Source organism: Schistocerca serialis, chromosome 3, assembly GCF_023864345.2.
Source record: "Schistocerca serialis cubense isolate TAMUIC-IGC-003099 chromosome 3, iqSchSeri2.2, whole genome shotgun sequence".
NCBI lineage: Eukaryota > Metazoa > Arthropoda > Insecta > Orthoptera > Acrididae > Schistocerca > Schistocerca serialis.
In genome coordinates, this window is record NC_064640.1 from 416,936,325 (window position 1) to 416,963,128 (window position 26,804).

Genomic DNA, 26,804 nt, shown 5'->3' on the forward strand with positions numbered 1-26,804 from the left:
ATGTACTTAAATGTACCATCAGCTCAGGATATGGGAAATTTGTGTGTAACCACAATAAACAAGGATCAAAATAATTGGTACTAAGTGCCAACAGGCAAGAAATTGTTAACAGAATGTCAAAGTATTCTGCCCTCCTGCTAAATATTTTGTCTTTGCTTTCCAGTTCCCAACTAGAATAAAACTGAGTTTCATCTGAGAGCCACTTCTCAAGCTTATTCCTTGCTTCAATGCAATGGTTATAATTCACTGCAGTTACTAAAGAACTGAGTGATACTGTTCCGCTTTTACGTACACAATAACCTTTGTGTTTCCCTTTTGTCTGGTCTTTCTTCCTGTCATTTGTTGAATCAGTTCCTCTTCCTTCAACTGCCATTGCATCTCGACATACAGCAATGAACTAAATATTTCCTTTAAATTTCTTTCTCTCTCAATGGTTGTCTTCAACACTATCATTATCATACCTATTTCCTAATAACAGGCACTATCTCTTCTAAATTATCAAACTGGTTCCTTGTTCATGGTCCGTAATAGAACTTCTATCACTGTGCTTCTGTTTCTCGCTATTTATACCAGATGGTCTGTAGTTGCTCCTCGTGTACCAATTTTTCAATTTTATGGCCCTTTTGGCAAATAACCAGGATGTGGTCTGTACTGCAATCTATTCCAAAACAGACTCTCGCATCTTTCATACAGTTCTGAAATTTGTTGTTAATAAGCATAAGGTCTATTTAATGAACTGCATAACTGTACAGCCAAATTCTCATTCCAAGACGTATCCGTTTGTTTGGAAATATGGTTAACTTGACTCGCAAGCCTAAGAATGGTTGCTGAGACAATAAGTTACAGACCATTTGTACTGTTTTCATCATGCAAAGTGTTTTCCCATTTTGTCTGTTGTAATATCTCATCTTTCTCCAGTTTACCATCAGTCATCAACTACCACAAGACTCTTTTTCAACAAAGATGACATAAAACTTTACCACATTTCCTACAAGTCAGAAGTAATCTGTTCCATTCTCAACAAAGATGACCTGCATAATGTGGAGCCATTTGCATAGCAGAGACAAGTGTGCTATCCTCTTTGTATCTTAAATTCTGTCAGAAGCTATGCTACACACTTATTCTATAAAAAGTCTATTCTAAATTCTTGTTAGTATGTTCAGTCACTTTACACGACAACTGAGGTGTCTATTGTTCTTTCTCCTAACAAGTTTACACTCTGTGAAGATAAAATCTACAGGATACCTGTGCTACTGGCACTACTGTCAGAGGCAACATTCATTCCAGTTCCTGTCTTCACAAAATTCACCCATTCCAAGATCAAAATTGATGTTTCCTTGCCTTCTCATTATGATCTTTCCATCCATGACATGTACACTACTACAAGAGCTTTAAATTTATGTATGTTATCACCAATGCTAAGAGAGTAAAACTCATTCTGAGGCAGCCACAAAACCTGCACACGAACACAAACACATAGATACACGTAAAAAATTAGGACATTTCCTTAACTTCAGAGGAGCGAAATTGAGAACGACATCCATAGTTCAAAATGTTAGTCCTTTTCAAGTTACGTGTACACATGTTGAATAAAAATATGTCTACAGTATCACTCCATATGTTTTGATTTTTATCCTGTCAAAGAGTCATCACCGAATTACGACTGAAATTACTTATTATTCTAAAACCTAGATCTGTACAGTGTACTGGTCCCTACAATTAGGTGCCATGCACACATAGGTAACTTGCATGCTGAAACCACCACTACTATGTGCATGTATGTATCACAATATCTGCTAAGTGATTACGACAGTCAACAGTCAAGTGAGGTTTGTCAGAAACCACGCTTATGGCCAATTCATATTATGCTTGAAGTTCATGTGCACATTTAAGGCCAAAGGCTGACACATCACTTAAATGCAAAGACATACACATTCCTGTGCATACCAGGCAGAAGTGAACTTTACTGGAGGACAACACCATCCCTATAGAAGTGTTCCTATTTTCTAAGTACTTTTAGGAACTACTATGACCACCATTGACATACGAACAACAGCTAACTGATTAGTCACTCCATTTTAATTTGAAATTTACTGGCAGATTCCAAAACTTCTACATTTCACATCACAGTTTACTGCCATAACACCAATGTGGTCACAGTATTGTTACCAATACAATACCATAATCCACCTTCAATCGGGCCAAACATCTGTTTATGTGTCTGAAAAGTGTTGTTTGTCTGTAGAATGTCCTTTTACATGTAAGAAGTGCACTCACACACCCGCACACGCACGAATGCACACATACGTGCCCCCCCCCCCCCAAACACACACACACACACACACACACACACACACACACACACACACACACACACACACACAGCACCTGTATGACTATTGTGCCAGCTGACTACACTGTGCCAGGACTGAGCTGCAGTAGTGGCACAATACAGCCATACAGGTGCATCCGTTCAGTGAGAGGGCAGTGGTGGGGGGGGGGGGGGGGATAATGGGGATGGGGATCTCAGACAGATGTGCACTCCATAACTCAAAAAAAGATATAATTTAAAGCTATCAAAGTTCTTGGTCTTGTATATGTGCCTTAAGATGAATGAATGCCTCTACTATTTGGTGATTTGTTACTCTTACTCCATAAATTATTTATATGACTGATTATTTTCAGGCAGCCAAAGGATTAAAATCCTTGTCTTGTACATTCGGCCAGCATCCCAAATCATCTGTATGTTATATTCTGCTTTGAATTCCTCCATTATTTCTTGATACTCCTTTCAGGGTATAGCAATTTTTATAAATTGATAGTTGTAAAAGAATTCAAGACAGCAAAATTGAGACTAATGAAAAAATATAGCATGAGTAAAGAATAACACGAGGAAGGGGGCAGTGACAGAACTGCAAATTATGTACAATCTGAAAACACAGTAGAATGAATAGAAAAATTTTATTTCCAAATTTCCTCTCTTCTTCAACAGTTATTCTACACATACACTCGATCTACCAGAGTTTTCAAAACACCAAGGTGATAAAATCACACTCATTCTCAAAAAGACAAACATAGGATGTATTGCACTACTTCAAAACAACACATGAACAAAATCAACAAAAGTATAAAACCAAAAAGTAATGAAGTTTTCATTACATATTAAATCAGAAAATTAACAATGCAAAGAATTTATCACACTTTTTAAAAAAATGACAAAATGCAGAAAAGCCAAAAATTGGCAATATTAACAAATGAAAATAATTCTCTGAAAATTCCTCCATGATGTTAAAATTGATGAGCCCATGATTTACATTTAAAACAACCACAAAACACAAACCAGTATCAGTAATTTCTATGGCCAAATGGAATTGGTAACCAGGTGCAAACATTTTCAGTTACATTGTTAAACTAATTTCACAACCATAATATAAATGACAATTGTTACTAGTTTGGTCTGAATGAAATTGTCACTTATTGCTTGTCATGTTTCTTGAATTCCGCATAATCAATATAACCATCCCCATTCGTGTCAGCTTCTGCTAATACAGGATCCACAATGCTTGCTAGTTCTTCATCAGTCTGCACTGCGCCTCCTGGATGGTCTCCAGATTCTGGAACAGTGGAGAGAGAAAAGCAAATGAAGCAAAACATCATGCACAGATACTCTTGCAGGAAAAAATACAAATCATCTTATTACTTTCACTATTTCCTTAGTCAGCATTTTCATGTATAAATGTCATGAAGAATTGCTCAGTCACAGCTGCTCACAGTATGTCACCAGCAGATTGTACCAGCATTACTTTTAATAGCTCTTACTTATCCCATATAATTAATACCACAGAGAACACAGATTGTGACTCATTTCACATGATATCATCACAAACAATAGGAAGTAGTTTGTTTTATTCGAGACTGACGTGTAGTAGTAGCCAATGTTTGTAGTCAAATATTTTGTTTCCAGTAGCCCCGTTTGTGGCACTAGGCTGAAACCTGTAACTCAAGTGACAATATAAATTTTAGAAAAGTAAATTTTATGGCTGCGGTTTAACACCTGGCATACGTTTGACCACTTCGCCAAACTGCTACAGGGAGAGTTACAACTCAATCTTGACCAAGTACAGCAAAATATGTACAATTTTGTGGTTAATGTGAGTAGGACATAACAATCAGCCAATTTGAAAACATACTTCAGTCCCTTCCGGACAAACGAAAGAGCAATTCTTATATTACCTCAAAACTTCAGAATTTCTGCCATGATAAATTTCTGTTATGATAAAGGGGGTAGACCATTTATCATAATTACTGTCTTCCAATCAGAGTAGAAAATAATGGACTAAGGGAATGTGTGTTGAACGAAGACATGTTACAGGCATTTCATAGATCTTGGTGATCAAAAAGGAAGTACTGCATTGACAGACAGAGTGATCCACAAACTGCAATTTATTATGCTAGCCATTAATTGCAAATGTATAGCAATATCTACACTGAAGAATGGAAGACATGCCACCATGAACACCTTGACCAAATGATACCTATCTGATACTCCAGCATTTCCATATCTGTGGGATAATAATATGGGGCTTGTTTCTAGTACAGAAGGAAAGTCATTCCTACAGACAAAGAATTGTGGGAGTACATGATTGTTACTGGGTGTGTCTAACGTTACTGGAACTTTCGAGATGGTGATCACAATGCTGTGTGCCCAGATGATGTGTACATGCTCCGTATTACTATTTTTCGAACTTCGAGAACAATCAAACCGTTGACACGAGATGCATGGGTACATCATACCGACAGCTCACACAAGACATTTGGGTGTAGTACAATGACTGCCGAATGAGTGGTGGCAAGATGTACTCAGGACAACAGCATAGCAAGAAGATTAGGCACAGGTCCTTCCAGAATAGCATACCAACAAAAGATTGTAGGATTGTTTGACAGGCTCTGAGAAATATATGGGTGACAATAGCTGAAATATGGCCACAATTTACAGACAGAGTATCACTGCAAACCATCAGGAACCAATTACTGGCAGATGAGTTGAGATCTCGAGTTGCCCACTTGTTGTTTACTGCTGACACCAAAGCACAGACAACAGATGATAATTAATTGAAACCCTCAGCTGCCGACAGGTGTTGTTGATATACCTCAATGGAGACAGCTGAAAATGTGTGCCCTGACTAGGACTCAAACCCGGGATCTCCTGTCTCACGGGAAGCGTGCAAGGGATAAGTCCCTGCAGTCGCGCTGTTCATCTGTGTCCTCAGTGGCTCAGATGTATAGAGCGTCTGTCATGTAAGCAGGAGATCCCGGGTTCAAGTCCTGGTCAGGGCACACATTTTCAGCTGTCCCCATCAAGGTATATCAACAACACATGTTGGCAGCTGAGGGTTTCAGTTAATTATCATTTATTCTAGAGAATCTGTATGGTCATCAATGGTATCTGTTCTTTCGAGAACAGTTACTATCTTCATACATACACACAACAGAGACTTGTGTAGTGTAGAGTCAGCGTCCACTGTGACACTTAGTGGCATTCTGTGGTGGTCAACAATGAGTGTCACTTGTTCGTGGTCATATCAATGCTAACATGTCTGTACAAGACCAAGCGAAAGGTCATAGGAAGCACTGTGGATTTGCTGAGACGATGCATGCTATGTTTTATTTTTAGAAGTATGAAGTTTTATCTGAGCCTTACATTCTTGTTGGTGACAGTCTTATCTCTTATGTGCACGCATTGACTCCACAGTACTGTGTAGAGCAGTTTTAATTCTGACTCACTTCAAAGAATGTTATCACCTGAAAAAAAAAAAAAGTACCGCCTCTGATGCATGCTCTAAAGATCGTAGAATACTGAAAGAGGTCATAGGAAATATTACAGTGCTCCATGGAAAAATGGACTGTTCTGTATAGTTAGCAGAAGCCTTTGGCAACATTGACTTGATAAACTGCTGCCACGCAACAGATTTAAGTGTTCATTTGAGGGACAATACCTTGCTTAGAGCCCAGATCGTTAATCTTATAGCTACAGAAGTAGCTCTACAGTGTTCACTACCTACACATGTTATCGATCCACAGGCATCTGACTACACATTTTCAGAGAGTACCTGCAATTTTCTAACACAATCGGAACTTACTACACATACCTGCTAACAGCAGGTGCTTTTGTAGTTCTCAGTAATTACTTCTTCAGGCACAATATGTATCTCTAGGTAGAAGTTCTTTGTTTTTGGAAATTTCTTGTGGCTGTCCCCACATGTGGAGTACTTTATTATACATTAAAGTCAGTGTCCCTTACCCAGCACTCTGTGGGTGAGGCCTGACAGTTCACAAAATGTCAGAACCCATGCAACACTGGTGTCAGTGTCAGCGAGGATGGTGGGCACGTCTCCAGCCAAACGAAGTGCTGCCCTGATGTCAGCATCTAAGAAACATGTTGCCAAACTATACTGAACTGAAACTCCACAGAGTGGTGGATCCTCCTGCCAAAATAGGAAACTGTGTTAAAGGCTACATTCTATGCGCAGTCTGGTGACCGGCACTTCCATCAGTGAGTCTGGCATGAAGTCCGCCAAGTTCATGTGCTCAATTTGAGTGACTGCAGTTTGTTTTCTGCCACCTCCAATCATTTGGTTTCCCACTGACACACAACTTGTCTGTTAGACATCAAGACTGTGCCATGCTAGGGAACGGCACAATGATGTACAACACCATACTGACATGCTTCTTTGGCTAGTTTGTCATTTCCTTTTATCTCTATACATCCAAGTACCCAGCACAAAATCACCTCCTTGCCACAGTTTTGGTGCTGCTGTCAGGAGTAATGGGTGAGCTGAATGAACTGGTTTACCAGATACATTTGGCTGACTGCTTGTAGTGCATTTAGCAAGCCAGAACAGATGAGAAACCTAGTACTGTGATGCCTATGAATCCACTCGAGGCATCATAATGACACATAACTCTGCATCAAAATTTGTAAATTGTTCCCCGAGGTGCATTTTGAAAACACTATCATGGAAAACAGCTGAACAATCAAGGGCATGCTCTTGCTGGGATCTATCCATATAAACACCAATAAAAGTGTGGTATGCACTTAAAAGGTGAGAAAACAAGAGTTGTAAAACATAATCTGGAGTACAAGTTTACATGTGCTGAGTCAAATTTAAAATCATTTTAGGCCTCTGATGATGCCAAGGCGGCAATTTGTTCCATCCCTGCCTCTGCATTCAGAGATGTTACATGTTCAGAGCCTTGAGACAGTTAGTAGCATGTATCTCGAATGACTTTGTCGCATGGGGCCAATTCCTGAACAGCCGCTCAAAGTTGAGGTAAATCACCACACTAAATACCAATGACTGAGGCTGATATTTTCAGGGCTTATCGAGCCAGGAGGAGGTGGAGCTGAATCTTCAGTGGTGGTTCATCCAGCCTCTGTACACAGACCAAACTGGCCAGGTCCAAAAGGCTCCAGTTAATATCCAAATGCCCTCATGGTAGCCATCATCTAAGATCTTGAGGTAGGAAATATAGGCTGATCCATAAACCATGCTGCCATAATCCAACTGTCATCTGAAAAATGCCCTACAGAACTGCAAGAGACAGAACATGTCAGCTCCCTACACCTTTCCGCTGAGGCATTTCAAAATATTCAATGCTTTGAAGCCCTCTGTTCATAGGTCTTTCAAGTGTGGGAGTCAGCTTAATTTCAAGTCAAATAGTAGGCCCAAAATGTAAAATATTGTCCTCCACTGTGAACTATGGCTGGTTACAACTTTGACAAGCATGGTTAAAATTGACATACATAGTTGTCTCTAGTAAGAACCTAAAACCAGTTTTATTGGTCCAAGCTTCCAACCTCCTGACAGTCAGCTGTAATTACTCATTTCATTTGAAGATCAGAGGAAGAGCAGAAGATTGTAAAGTCATTCACAAACGAAGAGTGATTAACAGTGCTCCTGACTGTGGAGGACACACCATTGATAGCGATTGCAAACAGGGTGACACTGCCTTTGGGCACCCCGTTCTGATGAACACAGTACTCAGGTAATGCATCACCAATGTGGTAATGAAAGCACCAGTCCTTGAGGAAGGATTGGACAAGAAGTAGTAGATGTCCACGTAGGCCCCACTCATGAAATTGCAAATTATGTTGTTCCTCCAAGTGGTATCTTACACTATTCAAAGGTAAAAAAAATGCATAAAGCGAATGGTTCTGGCATAAGAAGGAATCCTGTACCACTGTCTCCAGTAGATTTATGTTCTCAAGGACCTGAAACCACACTGGAAGCAGCACAGGTGACCTCTGGAGTCGAGGAACCACATGAGGCAGCACTGACCATGTGCTCTGGAGTCTTATTAATAGAACTGGTAAACGCTACACTCCAGTAACTATCAGGGTTGGTACAATCCTTGCCTGGTTTCCATAACGGAATTAACATAGCCTCCTTCCAAGTCGTGGAGTACTGCCCATCAAACCAGATCTCACTGAAATAAGATAGGAGCTAGCCTTCGGCTCCAGGACACGGATGACAGAGCAGGGCACAATTAAAGACTATAGACTACCTCATTACAAAAGGTGAATAGCCTCCTCATCTCCACAGTCCCACGGAACACCTGAAATGCAACACTTTGTTTGCAAGATGCACGTGTTTAGCTTACACCTGAGCCATGTCTTTAGGTGTGTCCACCAAGTGGAAAAACTAATGGAACTCACAAATTCCTTCCAGGAGTCCCTCTTCCATTCTTTTATCACTCAGCTCGCTTATGCTCTCACAGACCTAAAAGCACAAGGTTTTCTGTAGTTGGATGGTGTTTGAATTTTCACACAGCTACGCGCATAGCTCTGGCTGCTGAGCGACATCTGTCATTTCAACAAGAGATAGGCAGTCATCTGAGGATTTTAGATGGCCGATAGACTGGAGAATGGAATCTGTGGCAGCCTGTTGGATCACACATGTGATATGGTCCACAACTCCTGGACACAATCCTGTTGTTCACAGATGACCTGCTGACCATATCACAACCAATTTATCTTTTGAACCATATTATCTTTGTGGTCTCCTGTTGACCACTGTCTGAGTCAGCAGAGTAATCCACACCAGGAATTGGCACTTGGAATGCAAACCTGTGCCCACTTTCCACTGAACTGAGTCTGCTACAGCTGGGAAGCAAGTACAAAGGTCAATAGCTGATGATGACCCTATAGCTGTATGAAAGTGTGTCATCTGACCAGAGTTCAAAAGGCAGATATTCTCTGAATGGATGAGGTGCTCGATAATTTGACCTCTTCAAGAAGTGATAGCCAAGCCTTAAAGCACATTGTGTCCACTGAGGTCACCCACCAGCAGGAATGGGTAGGGAAGTGCCCAGAAGGGATCTGTCAGTGCATCTTCACCCACTGGATCATGAGGAGGAAGATATAAAGAAAATATTGTGATCTTAACTGGAGTGAGAACTTCCACTGCAGCTGTTTCACACTTTTAAGAACCTCCAATGCCTTGTGAACATAGACAGGGGATACCTACTCAAAGGTTCCCTCTGCTCTCTTGATTACAGTGAAAGTATTATGGCAGATAGTGCGCTGTTACTGTAATTCTAAGACAACTTCTGCAGCAGACTGACCAATTGAGCTCCCTTTGTTGGGTGGGTGTAGGTACTACCTGACAGGACACTTGTCCCATCAGGAGTAGATGTGAATTGAAGTCACTCTCCAAGCTTCTAGGGAAATGAAAGTGGACCCAGAAAGAGCCTCTCATGTCTGAGCGAGCCTTACACAACTGGGGGGTTGCAGGTGCTCCAGAGGTTGCTCACTGAGAAACACACATTCTGCTGGCACACCTAACAATGGTGCTTGAAGTATACCTACAGTTTATGGCAGCACTGGACATACACAACTATCACTAGTGGAGCCCACTGGGAAAAAACACAGCCCTCCCTTTCCTACGTTGTGGGACACTCTTCGTCAGGCCCCTCTGCTGAGGCCTGTCTGGCTTGGGTTCCCTGCCAGTAACTATGCTACTGCCAGTATTGCCCTCAGAATCATTGAGGCACACAACCTACTCCACTCCCCCCTCCCCCTCACCCCACTGCCCCAGCACTAAAGGTGCCTATGAAAAGATGGTGTCCCCAAGAGCACAGACAAGAAGTTGAGTGAAAAACAAAATATGGAAATGTAAGGACCTCTTTTGTGGTAGAGATGGCAGCACAACTGCTTAGTTCACGGAGTGTGAAACATATTAACAATTAGTTCCATTGAGTGCTTCACACAGTATAATAATTTGGTAAAGTACCAATGTAAAAGCCAAGACAACAGCAGTAGCAACATCAGTACAAGTTAAGATTTAAAATTTCCTTTGTTGTGCCTGTACAAATTTCCTAGTGTCACCCAATACAAAAGAACATAGGATGTATGTCCAGAAAGTAATTTCTGTTTGCATTTCTTTCCGCAGCAGTGCTATAATCCCAGTTCGGTGCATGTGCAGTAGTCACTTCGAGTCAAGATGAAGAAAGATGACACCATTTTAAGTTCTGAGTGTGTTTTTTAAGCTGTATGTGCTTGTTTATAATGGTTCAGTTGTTGCAAATCGTGCAGCTTGTGAGATTACATCTAATTCATTTTCTGAATGTGAAGAACAATAAATTAGTCAATCTTTGTCAACAGATTCTCATGATTTATACATAAAATGCAATGAGAAATTCAGTGGTGAGGATATGGATCTGACAGTTCAATGAAGGATGTAACCAAGAGTGTGATGATGAATGATGTGGGCACCCATGTTTGTGACGAAGAATTGGTTCGTGGAGTTTAAGAACACAAGGAAAACTGTAAGTTTACAGAATCTGATTTTCCTCAGAACTTTCCACAAATTTCAAAAATCACTCCTTCACAAAATTGTTTTTGAAAAACTGAATTTTTCAAAATTGCATGCTCACTGGGCGCCAAAAACTCTCCAGAGCAACTTAAGGACATAGTGTCTGAGCAGGATTCTTGACTTTCACATGTTATAAAAAAAGCAAGATAGTGACTGAGGACGAGACTGGTGTCATTTATGAAACCCCTCACATGAAACGACAATCAGTCGAATGGAGGCACACTGCATCACCAGTAAAGACTAAAGCCAAGCAAATCTTGACACCTCGAAAAGTCATTTGGATAGTCTTTTGGGATAGACACAGTATTCTACCAGGGCATTTTTTCTGGTGAAACAATCATAGCATATGTTTACTGTGAGATGCTTCTGAAACTGTGTCCCACACTACAGAATACGTGCTACAGAAAGCTCACAAACAATGTTGTTTTGATTTATGACAAAATCCTACCTCAACAGCAAACGAGACATGAAAACTCTTACACGACTTTGGTTGGAACCAGTCTGACCAACCTCCATGCAGCCCTAACCTTGTAACTAATGACTTCAATCCCTTTTTGCCCCTGAAAGTGTTCGTTGATGGTCAGTAATTCACCAACGATGATAACCTCAAAGAACATGTCACTGGATGGTTGATAACACAGGTAATTATGTTTATGAGTAAAGCATACAAGAACTTGTGCCTACGAAATGGTGAAAGAGATGTAGAACGATTGTTTCAGATTTGTATTTTTTTTCAGTTTATAGTTTTTCTGTATCTGTATTCATTTTGTTTTTGTTACCAAACTGAACTCACTTTCTGGATTCACTTCACTTCATATTACCAGGGCTTCTGTAAAACCTGTGCACAACACTTGTCATTAGACACACGCAAGAAAAGAGAACAAACATTACGAGGGACATTTGAAAAGTCCATGCAAAAATAAAAACTACTTACGTGTTTGGGGTAAGCCTTTTTTATTTTTTCGACATAATATCCTTCTAGACTTACACACTTCATCTAATGCTGTTCTAATTTGTTGATCCCTTCTGAATAATAGGAATTGTCCAAGTCTGCAAATAGCTATTAGTTGCTGCAATCACCTCCTCGTTTGAATAAAATCTTTGTTCCGTCAGCCATTTCTTCAAATTGGGGAACAAATAGTAGTCTGAGGGAGCCAAGTCTGGAGAATAGGAGGGATGTGAAATGAGATGGAATCCTATTTCCATTAATTTTGCGACCACAACTGCTGAGGTGTGTGCTGGTGCATTGTCGTGATGGAAAAGGACTTTTTGTGGTCAAATTGCCGGCATTTTTCTTGCAGCTCGGTTTTCAAACGGTCCAATAACCATGAATAATATGCACCTGTAATAGTTTTACCCATTTCCAGATACTCGATGAGGATTATTCTTTGCGAATCCCAAAAGACAGTCGCCATAATGGTTCAAATGGCTCTGAGCACTATGGGACTTAACTGCTGTGGTCATCATTCCCCTAGAACTTAGAACTATTTAATCCTAACTAACCTAAGGACATCACACACATCCATACCCGAGGCAGGATTCGAACCTGCGACCGCAGCGGTCGCGCAGTTCCAGACTGTAATGCCTAGAACCGCTCGGCCACCCCGGCCGGCCACAGTCACCATAATATTTCTGGCCGTAGGAGTGGTATTCGCCTTTTTTGGTGCAGATTCTCCCTTGGTAACCCATTGTTAAGATTGTTGTTTGGTCTCAGGAGTATAGTAATATCCATGTTTCATCCACAGTTATGAAACGACACTTAAAGTCCTGTGGATTCTTCCTGAACAGCTGCAAACCATCCTTGCAACGCTTCACACGATTCCGTTATTGGTCAAGTGTGAGCAATCGTGAGATGCCCACAGCACTAGCAATCACACGTACCTTAACTTCTCTGTCATCCATCACCATATCATGGATTTTATCAATGATTTCTGGAGTCGTAACCTCCACAGGGTGCCCAGAAAGTTCAGCATCACTTGTGCCCATATGGCCACTCCAAAAATTTTGAAACCACTTATAAACTGTTCTAATCGAAGGTGCAGAGTCACCGTAATGTTCATCAAGCTTCTCTTTAGTCTCCTGAGGTGTTTTGCCTTCCATAAAGAAATGTTTAATCACCACACGAAATTCTTTTTTGTCCATTTTTTGACAGTCACTCAACTTCCTTGAGTCACAACACGAATCCCACACACAAAGAAATAGACCAATATGGCTTAAACTTGGTGTGCATTTGTTCCAAAGATGCTACCAACTAAACATGACCTCTATACATGTCGGTGGTGCCATCTCTCGGACTTCGCACGGACTTTTCAAACACCCCTCATATTATATGAATGCGTGGTGTTTGTTTCTTCAAAAGAGCAGACACCATGCAGATCCCGCAGCTTTTAAACACTACATGTAAACAGAAGTGAGATCACTGCTTTCAGCTGCAACGGGACATAACCATAATCATTGGCGACGAGTGAAAATGTGTACCAGACTGCAATTCAAAGCCAGGATCTCCTGCTAACTAGGCAGGTGAGGCAACCACTGCGCCATCCGGAACGCAGTGTATCGCAACTGCACAGACTATCTCGGTACGCCTCACGGCCAATCCACACATTTTTGCTTAATGTCCCGTTGCAGCTGAAAGCAATGATCCCCCTTTTGTTTATGTAAAAATTATTTAGATTGCAACACATATTGGTGGCTCTTCTGAACCTGTAAGTGAAAATGAATTAATACCCCATTGCACAACATTATTTAGGGCGCTATCATATGTGTTGCAATAGGCACTATCAGAAGATTAGCTTATATATACTGTCAGCATTACAGGAAAATGGTACTGCATTTGCATGTATCACTGGGTATGTTAAGCACATGTGCCATGACTTTATCACTCTCATTGCTCATTTGTTCACAAATGGAAGGTACAATGAAGGATTATTTTTTCCACAAACAGTTTATGTTCATGTAGATCTTTCACGTTGCTGGCAGAGCTGTATGGAAAATCTTGATTACAGCGTTGAGGCGTATGAGCAATATATAATTTTTTTCTTTGTTCATTTTGTGCAGAATAAAACCATTTTATGACTATAAATACTTTAATTGTCCCATTATGGTCAAGTCCAATTTACAGTTTCACAAGCACATTCAGCAGCTTTCAAATTCATGTGAAGATAATAAACAATTGGGAATACACCATTCTTCTTTGTTGCTGTGAAAAGCATTTTTAGTTAGATCATTATGTATGGAACATTTTCACTGTATTGACAATAGTATGTCAACAGTTGTTACAAATTATAATTTTAAGAATGGAAGATAAATAATAGACATTCCCCCCCCCCCCCCCCCCCCTCTCTCTCTCTCTCTCTCTCTCTCTCTCTCTCTCTCTCTCTCTCTCTCTCTCTCTCTCTCTCTCTCTCACACACACACACACACACACACACACACACACACACACAGATTTTTATATATATATATATATATATATATATATATATATATATATAACTTCAAATAATGGCTTGTAAAGACACTGTATATACATTAGATCACTATGAATAGTAAAATTAATATGATGAACAAAAATGCAACACCGCTCACCATTAAACTGAGGCACAACTCACTGCTACAAATTAAACTGCACCACACCTTTAAAAAGATTCATTCCAATACATAAGCTCATAAACATAGCAAATAACAGAAACACACTACCATATGCCTGGATTTTCAAACACTGTAAGCATACAAAAGCAGTTGCATGCAGTGCAAGATGCAGCAGATAACATACTATTAATGTAAAGGATGCCTGATGCTTTGCGTACTCCAGGCACACAACATGTTTCTTTAGAACATTCAAAGTGTATTAAATATTTGTTCTGTTTGGGTATCTTGGTAGGTCTCACGATTGGTTACTAGGACTACTCTAGCTCCAAATATTCTTATAATACCACTTAAAAACTGGTATATACCTCAGTTTACAAATGAACCTGCTTTTAATTGTGCTTTGCAGTTTTGAAGAGCACACTGTACGGTATGCTTAAAAAGACCTGCAGACACTACACTACACATAATGAAATTATTTGACACAGGAAAAGTGAAAGTGAGAAATCTAATCTAGCACTGATAAACAAGCATTTTATTCTCACTTAAATAATGTATGCTGTGCACCATCATATACCGACTTCAAATTCTCTAAGGCAATACAGGGATAGCTTCTTTTCTTTCTTTCACATTTTTGGTCATCTGTATATCTTTCAATAGCTTGTAACACTATTTACTCCTACAAAGTAGTCAAAAATAATAACTTTAACTAGATCCTTCTCTTCTTTCAAAAAATTATGACATTAATTACACACACCTCACATAATAACTGTACTTAAAGTTTTGTAGTGTGCAAATGTACAAAATATTACCTTTACTCTTTCACATCTGAGTACTTATGTTTTGCCCACAGCCCATGTGTAGTGAAATAATACAAACAGTTCTAAGAATGGAAACAAAAATCTTAACATTTATTACATTTGTGACAAATTGAGAAACTTTTAAAAGTAATAGCAATAATGTGAATTACTTTGTAGTGTTGCTCAAAACAAATTTGAAATGGAGACAGTCACCCCATACAGTATTGTGCTAGGACCAACTGAAAGAGCGAGAATTAAATGGAATTCTGTATGTAGAATGAAACTTAACTGTTCCATTTATTATTAATAAATTACATTCCAGAGAATGTAATCTAAAAAAGTGCAAATTGAGTATGTGTATCTACAATGCAAGAAGATCTCACCACACAATGTATTTGGAATAGGTTTATAATCATACCAGATGTGGACAATTCTGTGAACTGTGTATATAAATTTAGATATCAAAGAAAATTTTATATCAAAGTAGGACAACAAAGCAGCAATTTTTTTCTCATAAAGGAATAAAATTATAAATTAGTGAAATAAAAATGGACTTATTTGCTGTATTTCAGGTAACTGTCATTAACATCTATAGTATAAATGCTATCACTGGGCATGAGATTTCTGAACAATCCACAAAAATGACATTACCATAGACATTATTAATCTTTCACTTTCACTTTCATGAATGCTTGTATATCACGTACACACATCAAAAATGTTTTTCATCACCTCGGTTCCAGGAGTTTTAGAACCTGTACAGAAAATTGGAATAGAGATCAACATAAACGTCATTTCCGCTCTTTTCATTGCTCATGAAAACCACACATTGCATGTTGTACCACCATACAGCGAGACCTTCAGAGATGGTGGTCCAGATTGCTGTACACACCAGTACCTCTAATACCCAGTAGAACGTCCTCTTGCATTGATGCATGCCTGTATTTGTCGTGGCATATCCATTGTCCATAAACAGTCCTTTTCATCTATCCCAGGCATATTCAATACGGTTCATGTCTGGAGAACATGCTGGCCACTCTAGTCAAGCGATGTCATTATCCTGAAGGAAGTCATTCACAAGATGTGCACGAGGGGGGCGCGAATTGTCATCCATGAAGATGAATGCCTCACCATCACCAATATGCTGCCGATATGGTTGCACTAACGGTCGGAGGATGGCATTCACGTATCGTGATGCATTACGGTGCCTTCCACGATCACCAGCGGCGTACGTTGGCCCCACATAATGCCACCCCAAAACAGCAGGGAACCTCCACCTTGCTGCACTCGATGGACAGTGTCTCTAAGGCATTCAGCCTGACCGGGTTGCCTTCAAACACATTTCCGACGATTGTATGGTTGAAGGCATATGCGACACACATCGATGAAGAGAATGTGATGCCAATCCTGAGTGCTCCATTCGGCATGTTATTGGGCCCACCCTTACCACGGTGCATTGTGTCATGGTTGCAAAGATGGATCTCGCCATGGACATCGGGAGTGAAGTTGCACATCATGCAGCCTATTGCACACAGTTTGGGTTGTAACATGAAGTCCTGTGGTTGCACAAAAAGCATTATTCAACATGGTGGCTTTACTGTCAGGGTTCCTCCAAGCCATAATCTGCAGGTAGTGGTCATCCGCTGCAGTAGTAACCCTTGGGCGGCCTCTATCTCCTCCATGTCCAAACAAAATAGCTTTGGTTCACTCAGAGATGCACTTCCCTCGTTGAGAGTCCTTCCTGGCACAAGTAACAATGCGGACATGATTGAACTGCGGTATTGACTGTCTATGCATCGTTGTAATAGGCACTGCTGATGCATGGTTGTTTACATCTTTGGGCGAGTTTAGTGAAATTTCTGAACAGTCAAAGGGACTGTGTCTGTAATACAATATCCACAGTGAACATCTATCTTCAGGAGTTCTGGGAATGGGATGATGCAAAACTATTTTTGATGTGTGTATTATTGCAAACACACACTGGCCTCTAGGGAGAAACTACCAGTCAGGTTCCTGTGTTGCTTTAAGCTAGTTTATAAAAACAGTATGCACAGTGAAAAATCTATGGTTTTCGTAGAGTGAGACTACAGTGACTATGGAATTAGATAATCTTATAAAAGTAGCACACTAATGACATTAAATTCCACTAATGCAGTTTACAACTTTGGTGCGAGAGGGCAGAGTTTATTCTAGAAACTGCCTATAAACAAATTTAAGGTACAGTACCCCACAACAGCAATATAATTCGCATGTAATAATAACTGTTCCAGAGGTGGAACAGGAAGCTCATTCAAATATTGGAGTGACTGAATCAAAGTCTATATGTATCAAAGCAGATTAATTAAGAAATATGTGCGTAAATAGTTCTTTCAACCTTCATAAAACAAAATTAAAATCTTATATTTTTGCCAACAGTATATCACAATATATAACAATCAAACCAGTATCTGGTAACATGAAGTAACAAATGAAAGCAAGTAAAATACAAAAACAATTACTTACACAATTCATACTAATAATGTGAGGGGAAAAGAATCAGAAACAGTTCTTACAACCACTACCTGTGACCTAATGACGACCAGTTCCTGATGCGGACTTCTGCTGTGCCTGCACAAACTCTGGGTAGTCAATGAATCCATCATTGTTTAGGTCATCCATGCCGAGAATAGGATCTATGAGGTTGACAAGTTCTTCATCCTTGAACAGCTTCTCACCGGGATGGGGCGCAGAAGGGTTGTTGGGATCTCGGTGTCCTTGTTCTACATTAATCACAACGACATTTCATAACACAAAAGCATAAGCAACAAATGACATGCACTTCAGTCACACGTGATAAGTTTTGTTTAAACAAACAGTGCAAACACTATCTATATATGAAAGCAACTGAAAATTTCCACAGAACACACTGCCAAACAAAGGCAATCTCTCTCCACAGAGTTACAATTACATGAAATATGATTCAGTACACTGCGCTGTTAAGCAAATGGTTTTGTAAAGGTTGGCAGATAAGCTTTCCTCATCGAGTAGCTGCTTTTTTGCAACTCTGAAGTTTTATAATATAAAATGCAGTCAACTCACACCCCTCAGTACTAATATTTCTTTTTAAACACCAGACTAATTTTATAGTAATTGATGATGAGATTGACTAATTGAATATGAATTACTGTTCTATCATATAACTTTTATCAAAAGGAAAATACAACTGAGAAAGCTATAAAATAACGAGGAGACAAAACAGGTGGCCAGAACTTGCTTTCACTGGACGAAATTTCAAATACTGTCCAGAGACCCCTCATTGTGACAAAAGTGGGTTTCCTCCATTCTGTGGTCCCAGTGCACTGCTTCTCCTTGCCAGCCTTCCCTAACCAACCCCTCTTTCCTCCCTGAGGCATGGACAGAGAAGTTTCAAAAACCAGAAATAGTATTTTCTACTGTAAAGTGTTTCTATTGGAAGTATCTGAAATTTCATCTCCTCAAAGTCAGTACTGGCTCACCATTCTGTCTCCTTGTAATTTAATAGTGCTTTGTGATTTACACTTTCTCACTGTCAACTTGCATAGAAACATACTAAGTTACTTGTTCAGTGTAAAAGGACCACTCAAACCTCTCAAGAATAATTTTTGAAGAGTTGGAATTTTTCAGTTTCTTATCATCAGGTAACAATCAACAGGAAAGCATTACTAATAAACTGAATATCAAAAAGCATCTGACATTCCAAAACAACAGAAACAACAACAACAACAACAACAACAACAAATACAACAACAAACAACAACATCCAAAAATGTGCACTTACATTAATGGCACCATCTGCCTACAAAGAGAAAGCTGAGAGCAGATGAAAGACATTTTAAAAGAAACAGTCCTGCTGTTGAAGTAATGACAAGCATTACCATATCAGAGCTCACCTGCCTGTAGTCAGCAACGCAATTCCACTTGGGCCATCTGAGCATGCCAGACACTATGCTGCAAACTAGCACTAACTGTCCCCTTTCATTCCAAATTTCACAGGGGCTGTCTTAAATCTGCACAAGATACTACAACAAGACTGACTTTTACCATAGTCCGAAGGTTTATGATCAAAAAGTTTTACTTTGGTGAAGTACAGCACTAAACATTCATGACACATCACACTCAATTCACTGAAACTCTCACCCTAAGTTAAAAGATTTCAACATACTGTGATACTACTTCTGACAAAAAACATGCAGTCTCTTAAAAGAGGACGCATTAAGTACATCATTATCAGCCACATCCCCTAGCAAAACAGTAACAGTGCACAATAAGAACTACAGAAGATTAGAGTGTATGGAAGTGACAATTTTCCACCAACATTATTTTTTTTTAAGGCAATGTATTTTTTAAAAAAGCCTTTACTGATTCAGTAAGCAAACTTGTGACTGAAGTGTGTCTGGCAAACTGTTAACATTTGTTTTCATCTTCACGATTTAAACAGCTTTTCTTGTATTAATAAGGTAAGTGACTACATAACTGGTCTAATCGGGTAAGTGACTACATAATTGATCAGAGGTCTCTTTTCATTATGAACTGCATTTACGGGAAGCATATATGAAAAGAAATAATCTTTCTTTATACAATATTCAATAAATGTGAAAATGATGAAGGGGATCATTTTTACAAGGCAATCGAGAAAGGTGAAAGTGAAAATTTAAGAGGAGTTAGTGGAACAAGCTGATAACTTCAGGTACTTAGAATCCATAACAACCAGTAACACAACATGTAATCGAGAAATACACACAAGAATAACTATTGGAAACGTAATGTTATGGCACAGAGGGGAACATTTTCTATGGTCAATAAAATGAACAAATACAAAATATTAGCGAGATGTCTGCATGGAGTGTTGGTTGCCCAGAATGGCAGTATGGTGCCAAAACACGAACACTGCAATAGAGGAAGGTGAAATGGTTAGAAGTTTTTGAAATATATATTTGGAGAATAACGGAAGGTGTGAAATGGACAGATTATATTAGGAATTAGGAAATGTTCGAAAGGGAAATGCGAAAAGACAAATATTCGAAACAATAAAGAGGACGGAGAAAATTGGCTAGGACAGGGGGGCAACATCTAGATAAATGCATTGTACACAGCAGCAAAAAGGGCGACAGAAAACCGGAAGGAATGGAGGTTGTTTAACTTGCTGTGATGGACTTTTCTTAAGGCCAAAACAAACATACATCAACAAACTTGGGGAAAAATTTCAGATTAGAAGTGAGTTCAAGGCTAAATTCCTCTCATTATTTGGTTATAATTTTTAAACTGATGTAAATGTTTAAACCAATATTAGCACAGGTATAAAAAAGATGAATGAATAAAAAGTAGTAAAATAGTAAAAAATGAACCTATGTAAATGTGATTTCAAAACTATTCAGTGCCGAGAGGGTTTCTTATTTCTACATTAAAAATTAGGTTCTCTGTGGTTTCACATAGTACTGAAATAAGTTCTATGGAAAATCCAGAAAATTGTCTATAATGGATTGTGACTATAATGGTGAAAGTAATGTGTGTATGGGTTTATCATAACTGAAATGATTTAATGATTTCTCTATCTCTTGATTTCTTGATGCCAGTGTGTATGTGGTGGAGATATACATATATTAGTTGGGGGAGGGCAGGGGGGGAGTGGGAGGATGGGGGGGAGCTACTGATACAGTACACATGGCTAGTAACAATTTTGAGATCGTCAGATAGTTAGTTTATAACTATGAATTTACAAAGAACAGTACTGTGGCAACAAATAAATCCTTGTCAACCAGCCCTTGAGTAACTGTGCATCTGTACATATTCATAAGTTGCCTTGTAATTAGGTTCACTCTTTGTATAACGCTGACACTTAACACCATTGAAAATTACACATGGGTGAAAGACACCTTAATGAAGACAACTGCTCACTATATTTATATTCTTTGTATTCCATTCGGGATTTTCCAGCATAGTATTAACTAACTAATGTCATAACACATTTGCTTTCCATAAATAATCTTCATTATTTGGATGTAGTTTAAAGAACATAAATATACGGAGATTGTTCTTCATACTGTACAATGAATGACCTATGAGGACTGCGACAACTGTGGACAACAACTATGCCTGCCACTTTGACGCAGCTACCTAGCAGTGACATACTTTTACACCACAAACAGCCTACTGCAAAGCTGGGGGTCCTGGCATGATCTGGCTATGTCATTAAATGTCTTTTAGACTAGCCAATCAGACTATAACAAGTATAATACAAAGATATAACTTCGAAGATGCCCAATAATAAATAACAATATACCTATCCTGGAATATCACGTAATCAAGAACAGAGGAAACAAAAACCAAAATATTTATTATAATCTTATTCACCGAGTCAAACTGTGCGACTGTAATAAATGTGTACCATGAGAAATAAATTGCCAATGCTCGCTACATTACAGTTGGTAGCTTTATAAAATAATGACAGCTAACGTTTCATTACTTCACGATACAAAAAAAAGCATTTTAACGCTATGCCATCCAGCAACAACACAGTGGTGCCGTCCACAAAATAGTGGTCAATGGCCAGCAACACCATGGTGGTGTCGTGTGCATAGTATCACTCAGTGGCCACCAACACCACAGTGGTGTCGTGAGCATAGTCTCACACAGTGGCAGGCGATAGTACTTTAGTATCTTTTGCATTCTGTTGGCGTTTTGTTTAGGTAACAATAACTTACACACATCAACAAGTTTCTCATTTTTATAAGTACTTGTGCCCTTTCATCATGGCAGGTTAAAGAGACGATAAGATTATTTATGATGGACGCACAGATGTCTTGTCTGATATTCCGGACAACTTGGTCGACTGGGAAGAAGACATTGGATATCAAAAAATGAAAGTGAAGCAGAATCATTGGAAGATAGTGGAATATGTCCAAGAAGAATTCGGCGACGTCTACGGTTGGCAACTGATTTGGATGAGTCAGACGAGGAAGACAGTGCACAATGGTCAGACTTCGATTTACCGAGGACCAGTAATAAATTTGGAAGATCTCCGGGTCCAATCATATTTCCCAAAGATACACAGAGTGTCAAGGATATTGTAGACTTATATACTGGAACAATCTATTTGAATATATTAGCAATGAAACCAACAAGTACTACAGTCAAAATTGCAACAGAAGGAAACTGGATACATAAAATGCCCAATCTGTCAACTTTACAGGACCCAAACATAGAAAATTGTTTTGGCTTGCTATCCTTATGGGAATCGTAAAAAAAGCAAGGCTCGATGAATATTTGTCAATGAATCTGTTGATAGATACACCGATATTTCACAAAACGATGTCCCGCAACTGATTCAGACAAATATCATCATTTTTACATTTTTCCGACAACAACAATAAACTGGATAATGCCAAGCAGCTTTTCAAAGTGTAATTTGTAATTGATTATTTTTCCAAAAAGTTTATAGAAACATTTAATCCAAGTCAAAACATCTCAACTGATGAAGGAATGATACCGTGGCATGGACTGTTAAATTTTAAAGTTCACAATCCGTCAAAAATTACAAAATATGGCATACTCATTCAGATGCTGTGCGATTTGGGTATGGGATAGATTTCCTCATTGAAGATACATTCTGGTGCTGGACAGCCTTTAGCAAAAATGGAAATTGGCATCACCTCTTCATGGATAATTATTATAACAGTGTATAACTTGCAGAGAAGTTACTTGAAATGAAAATTTGAGTTCATGGAACAATACGGCAAAATAGAGGAATTCCGGAAAAATTAAAGTGCACAAAAGTCAATGTGTTTGAAGCTTGTCATCAACGGAAATGTGAAGTACTTGCACAGGTATGGGGAGCTTAGAAAACTAAAATGACAAAAATGATCTCTACAATACATAATGCCACTTTGACTGACACCCAAAGAAAATGTACAACACCAATTACACAATTAAAAAACCTGAAAGTGTATTAGGCTACAACAAATACATGAAAGGAGTGGATCAGGTAGACCAACATTTGAGTTATTATCCTATATACAGAAAAACAATAAAATGGTCAAAAAAGGTTTGCATGTACCTCTTTAATTGCGCATACATACATATCAATATTTCAATACAGAAAACAAGAGTCTCCGATTTCATGATTTTTTATTGAAAGGGTCTGGTTTGTGGATAGAAGACAATGTACCTGCTTCTCAGCAAAACTTGGAGGTTGCCTCTACATCACATACGTGTCATGATCCGGTTGACAGAATTTCCTGTCACATAAAGCAACACCAACTAATACTTATTTCCAAAACGAATAAACAAAAACGAAGAAACTGCCATGTATGTTCCAAAAACAAAAAAAGAAAAACAACAAACTTAATGTGTAAGTCTTGTGGAGTTGCGTTACATCTTGGAGACTGTTTTGCTGCATATCATATGAAAGAGAAAAACTAAGTACCAAAGACAATGCAAATAAACAAATACATGAAACACACAAATTTTTTATTTATTTACGCATGTGTATCTTCAAAATTTCATGAAAGTAGGGGAACAGGGTTGAGAACTAACGATGTGATTAGTAAAACAAAACAATTTATAATCTCCTGATAATGTCAAGAATGGCCAGCACCAAGCCAAGTAATCTGAATTAGTGCTGCCAGTGCCAAGCGAATAAATGTGTACAAGACATGCGGATGGCAAAGTGTTGAGTATTTGTCTTTATGCATGTAGTTCAAGCGACAGCCTATATTTTCCCTTAATTTCAGAAACATTTAGATGTTTACTTTTAATCTATCCATAAATATCAAAATCATAATGGAATTCAGAAAAACTATTTGAAAGAAGTGCCTGCTCTCAGTTTTCAAGCAATAAAATACGATATGCTACACATACACATCCAGTGAAAAAATTGGACACAAGAACACTTGCAGGCAACACACTAAATGTAAACATGGCACAAATCTTTTACATTGTACAACATTTACATATAAAAATAAATAATATCTCGCCTAGCACTTAGCTTTGCACGGCGGTCAGGATAGCTTACTAACTTAAGTAGGCCGAGTCCAGCGGGACTAGTGGTTGGGCAATCCCACAGTAGAAAGCCCCAGTCACACAGCTTACTTTTCCTGTGTCTGTGGAGAGAGTGAGCTGTGTTAAAGCGGTAAGCACTGAGTCAATAGTGTATATCTCTTCAGTGCTTTTGAGTTGGTGTGTGTAAAACATAGTAGACAAAAAATTAGTCACCTCCCTGGAGACACAATGCTAATACCATATAATAATGCCTGTGGCCTAAAGAATGGCCTCAATTTCGTAAGGAACAGAACCTACAAATAGAGTCTACAGGTATCTTCTGGTATGTCATATTCAGCTGAAACCACTCTGAGGATTACATCCCACAGAGCTACCAGATTATGGGGATCTTGTCTGTTATGTTTCAACTGCAGTTACAAATTGTTACTGGCACATTCTACGGAATTAACGTCTGGCGATTTGGCAGGCCAGTTGAAGTACAATAGTGTGCCCAAGTGTTCGTCAGGCCAGGAACGTGTGCATGTGGGGCCTGTGAATGTGGCTGATGTCTTCTTGGAAGACAAGAGTGTCTACAACATATTCATTTTTAAGATGTACAGGAAAAAGTGACACTTGGTCACCAAAATGTTGAAATAAACATCCTACTTGATTTTCATAGTAATCTGAATGAATACATCCAAGATACAATATGCAGAACATCCCGAATGACACAGAACCACCCCAGACTGATGTACACCCTCTACACTGTGCAGGTTAAATACCTCACTGGGTCATCTGTGCACTCGATGCCTTTCGAAAAGGTCCAAAATCACTACTCAGTGGAACATACTGCACACTTCCAGTCACCTACTGTCCAGTTTCTATGTTTCTTGGGCCAATGAAAGATATCCGGCTTGATGTACTACTGTGACCAATGATGTTTTGCAAGGTGCCAAAATTGCATGCGGTTCCCTTTGTAATTTTCACTCAAACTGGTCAAGATGGACCTGCATTCACCAACACCAGCAATTTGTTGGATTTGAAACTGTCACTGACAAAGTGTGATACTCATCTCCACTCCCTGTTGGTTGTTATATTTTCACAACCACTGTTCTTATGCCACTTTACATGGCTGCGAATGGCACACCACTCTATGTAGACATGTTAGAGAGTCCAGGTTGACACACCAACAAGGACAATTTCATTCATGGTGTAGTTATGGGTAGTCCAAACACGATTGCTCTTTTCTACCATTCTGTCATGTCTCCAAGTCAATTCATCATACTTTGCTGATTCTGTACAACTAACTGGCACGTACACACCACTTCACTGTCATGACTGACTTCAGCAATGGAGGGTCACGTGAACACCTAGTGCCAATCCTACAACACTCCAATGCACCCTGTCAGCTCGTTTATGGAGGTGACTAATATTTTGTCTGATGAGCTCATTTTACCAGTCATTCCACTTAAAAACGTGCTAGTGTACATAATAGCAGGAAGTTCAGTTCATAACTGATAACCGAAAACAAGTTAGAAACATCATTTTCAGAAATATGAACTTCTGATAATTGTTGCACTATACCTATGACTCCTGATGAGGCCGAGAGATGCTTCTCAACGTTGAAGAAGATGAACATTTTAAGAAGTAAGTAATTGACAGTGGCTTGAATATCTTAACAGTGCTTTCCATACAAAAGGAATGCAAATCTTATTTCAATGAAATGGTTACTGACTAGTTTTCTTCAAGGGCTACAGGAGAATGGAGTTTGTGTACAATAATTGCATAAAGGTATATTCCTCTGTCAGGTGAAAATGGCATGGATATTATTTTAGCTTAATTTATTTTACTTGTGATTATATTTTCTAGAAAAATTGTGTGTGTTTCATATGGATGCCATTTTCATATTTAGGTATTTTTAAATTTCGATGTAAACCCACAGCTGTAGTAGTCACAAGCCACCACTGTGTCACTGTATTTTCAGCTTAGCTCTGAGATAGAGCTGTAATAAAAATTTTAATGTAACTCTTTTTTGCTCCTACCATGTGTATGGGAAGAATCATTTATATCATCCACACTGTACATTTCAGCATTACTATTTCATCAAAATTTTATACACGGATCGGCTGCTTGTAAATTCATATACACCATATCTTCCTTGTCTCGTCACAATTCTCACAATCTGATAACGATTCATATTCCTCTTACACATGATATTTCTCAATGAAAAACAAAAATATTAAATGATGTGGTGTTTCCACTCCTACATATTGTTTCAACCAGATGGAAGGCAGGGTGCAAGTTAGTTTTCATCTCTTTGCCCATAAGAAGAAACTCAGTAACGTTGTTCTGAACAGAAATTAACAAACTTTCAAATTCAGACAGAAACAAAATTATCTAAGAACTGTGAGTATATAAACTGTCTTCAAAGAAGAAGAAGAAGAAGAAGAAGAAGGAACTACAATACTTTAAAATATCATTGTACCAGAAATGAGATATCTGTGATGTGAATGAAGAAAGAGGAAAAGAAAGAATTATTTGTTCGGTT

At 38.9% G+C, this 26,804-nt stretch overlaps 1 protein-coding gene across 3 annotated transcripts in view; it reads right to left on the reverse strand.

The window, feature by feature from the left end:
• Positions 1-2,942: 2,942 nt before the first annotated feature.
• Positions 2,943-26,804, reverse strand: part of LOC126470292 (uncharacterized) — a 73,638-nt gene continuing 49,776 nt past the window's right edge. Inside the window, exons 5-6 of one of the 3 annotated variants that reach the window (XM_050098044.1) lie at positions 17,815-18,021; positions 3,477-3,614 (exon numbers count right to left, since the gene is read on the reverse strand). In XM_050098044.1, coding sequence (XP_049954001.1) covers positions 17,831-18,021 — 191 coding nt within the window. In that variant the 3' untranslated portion in view covers positions 3,477-3,614; positions 17,815-17,830. Of the gene's footprint in view, positions 3,615-17,814; positions 18,022-26,804 lie in introns of all 3 variants that reach the window. The other 2 variants (XM_050098043.1, XM_050098045.1) reach the window with 2 other exon arrangements.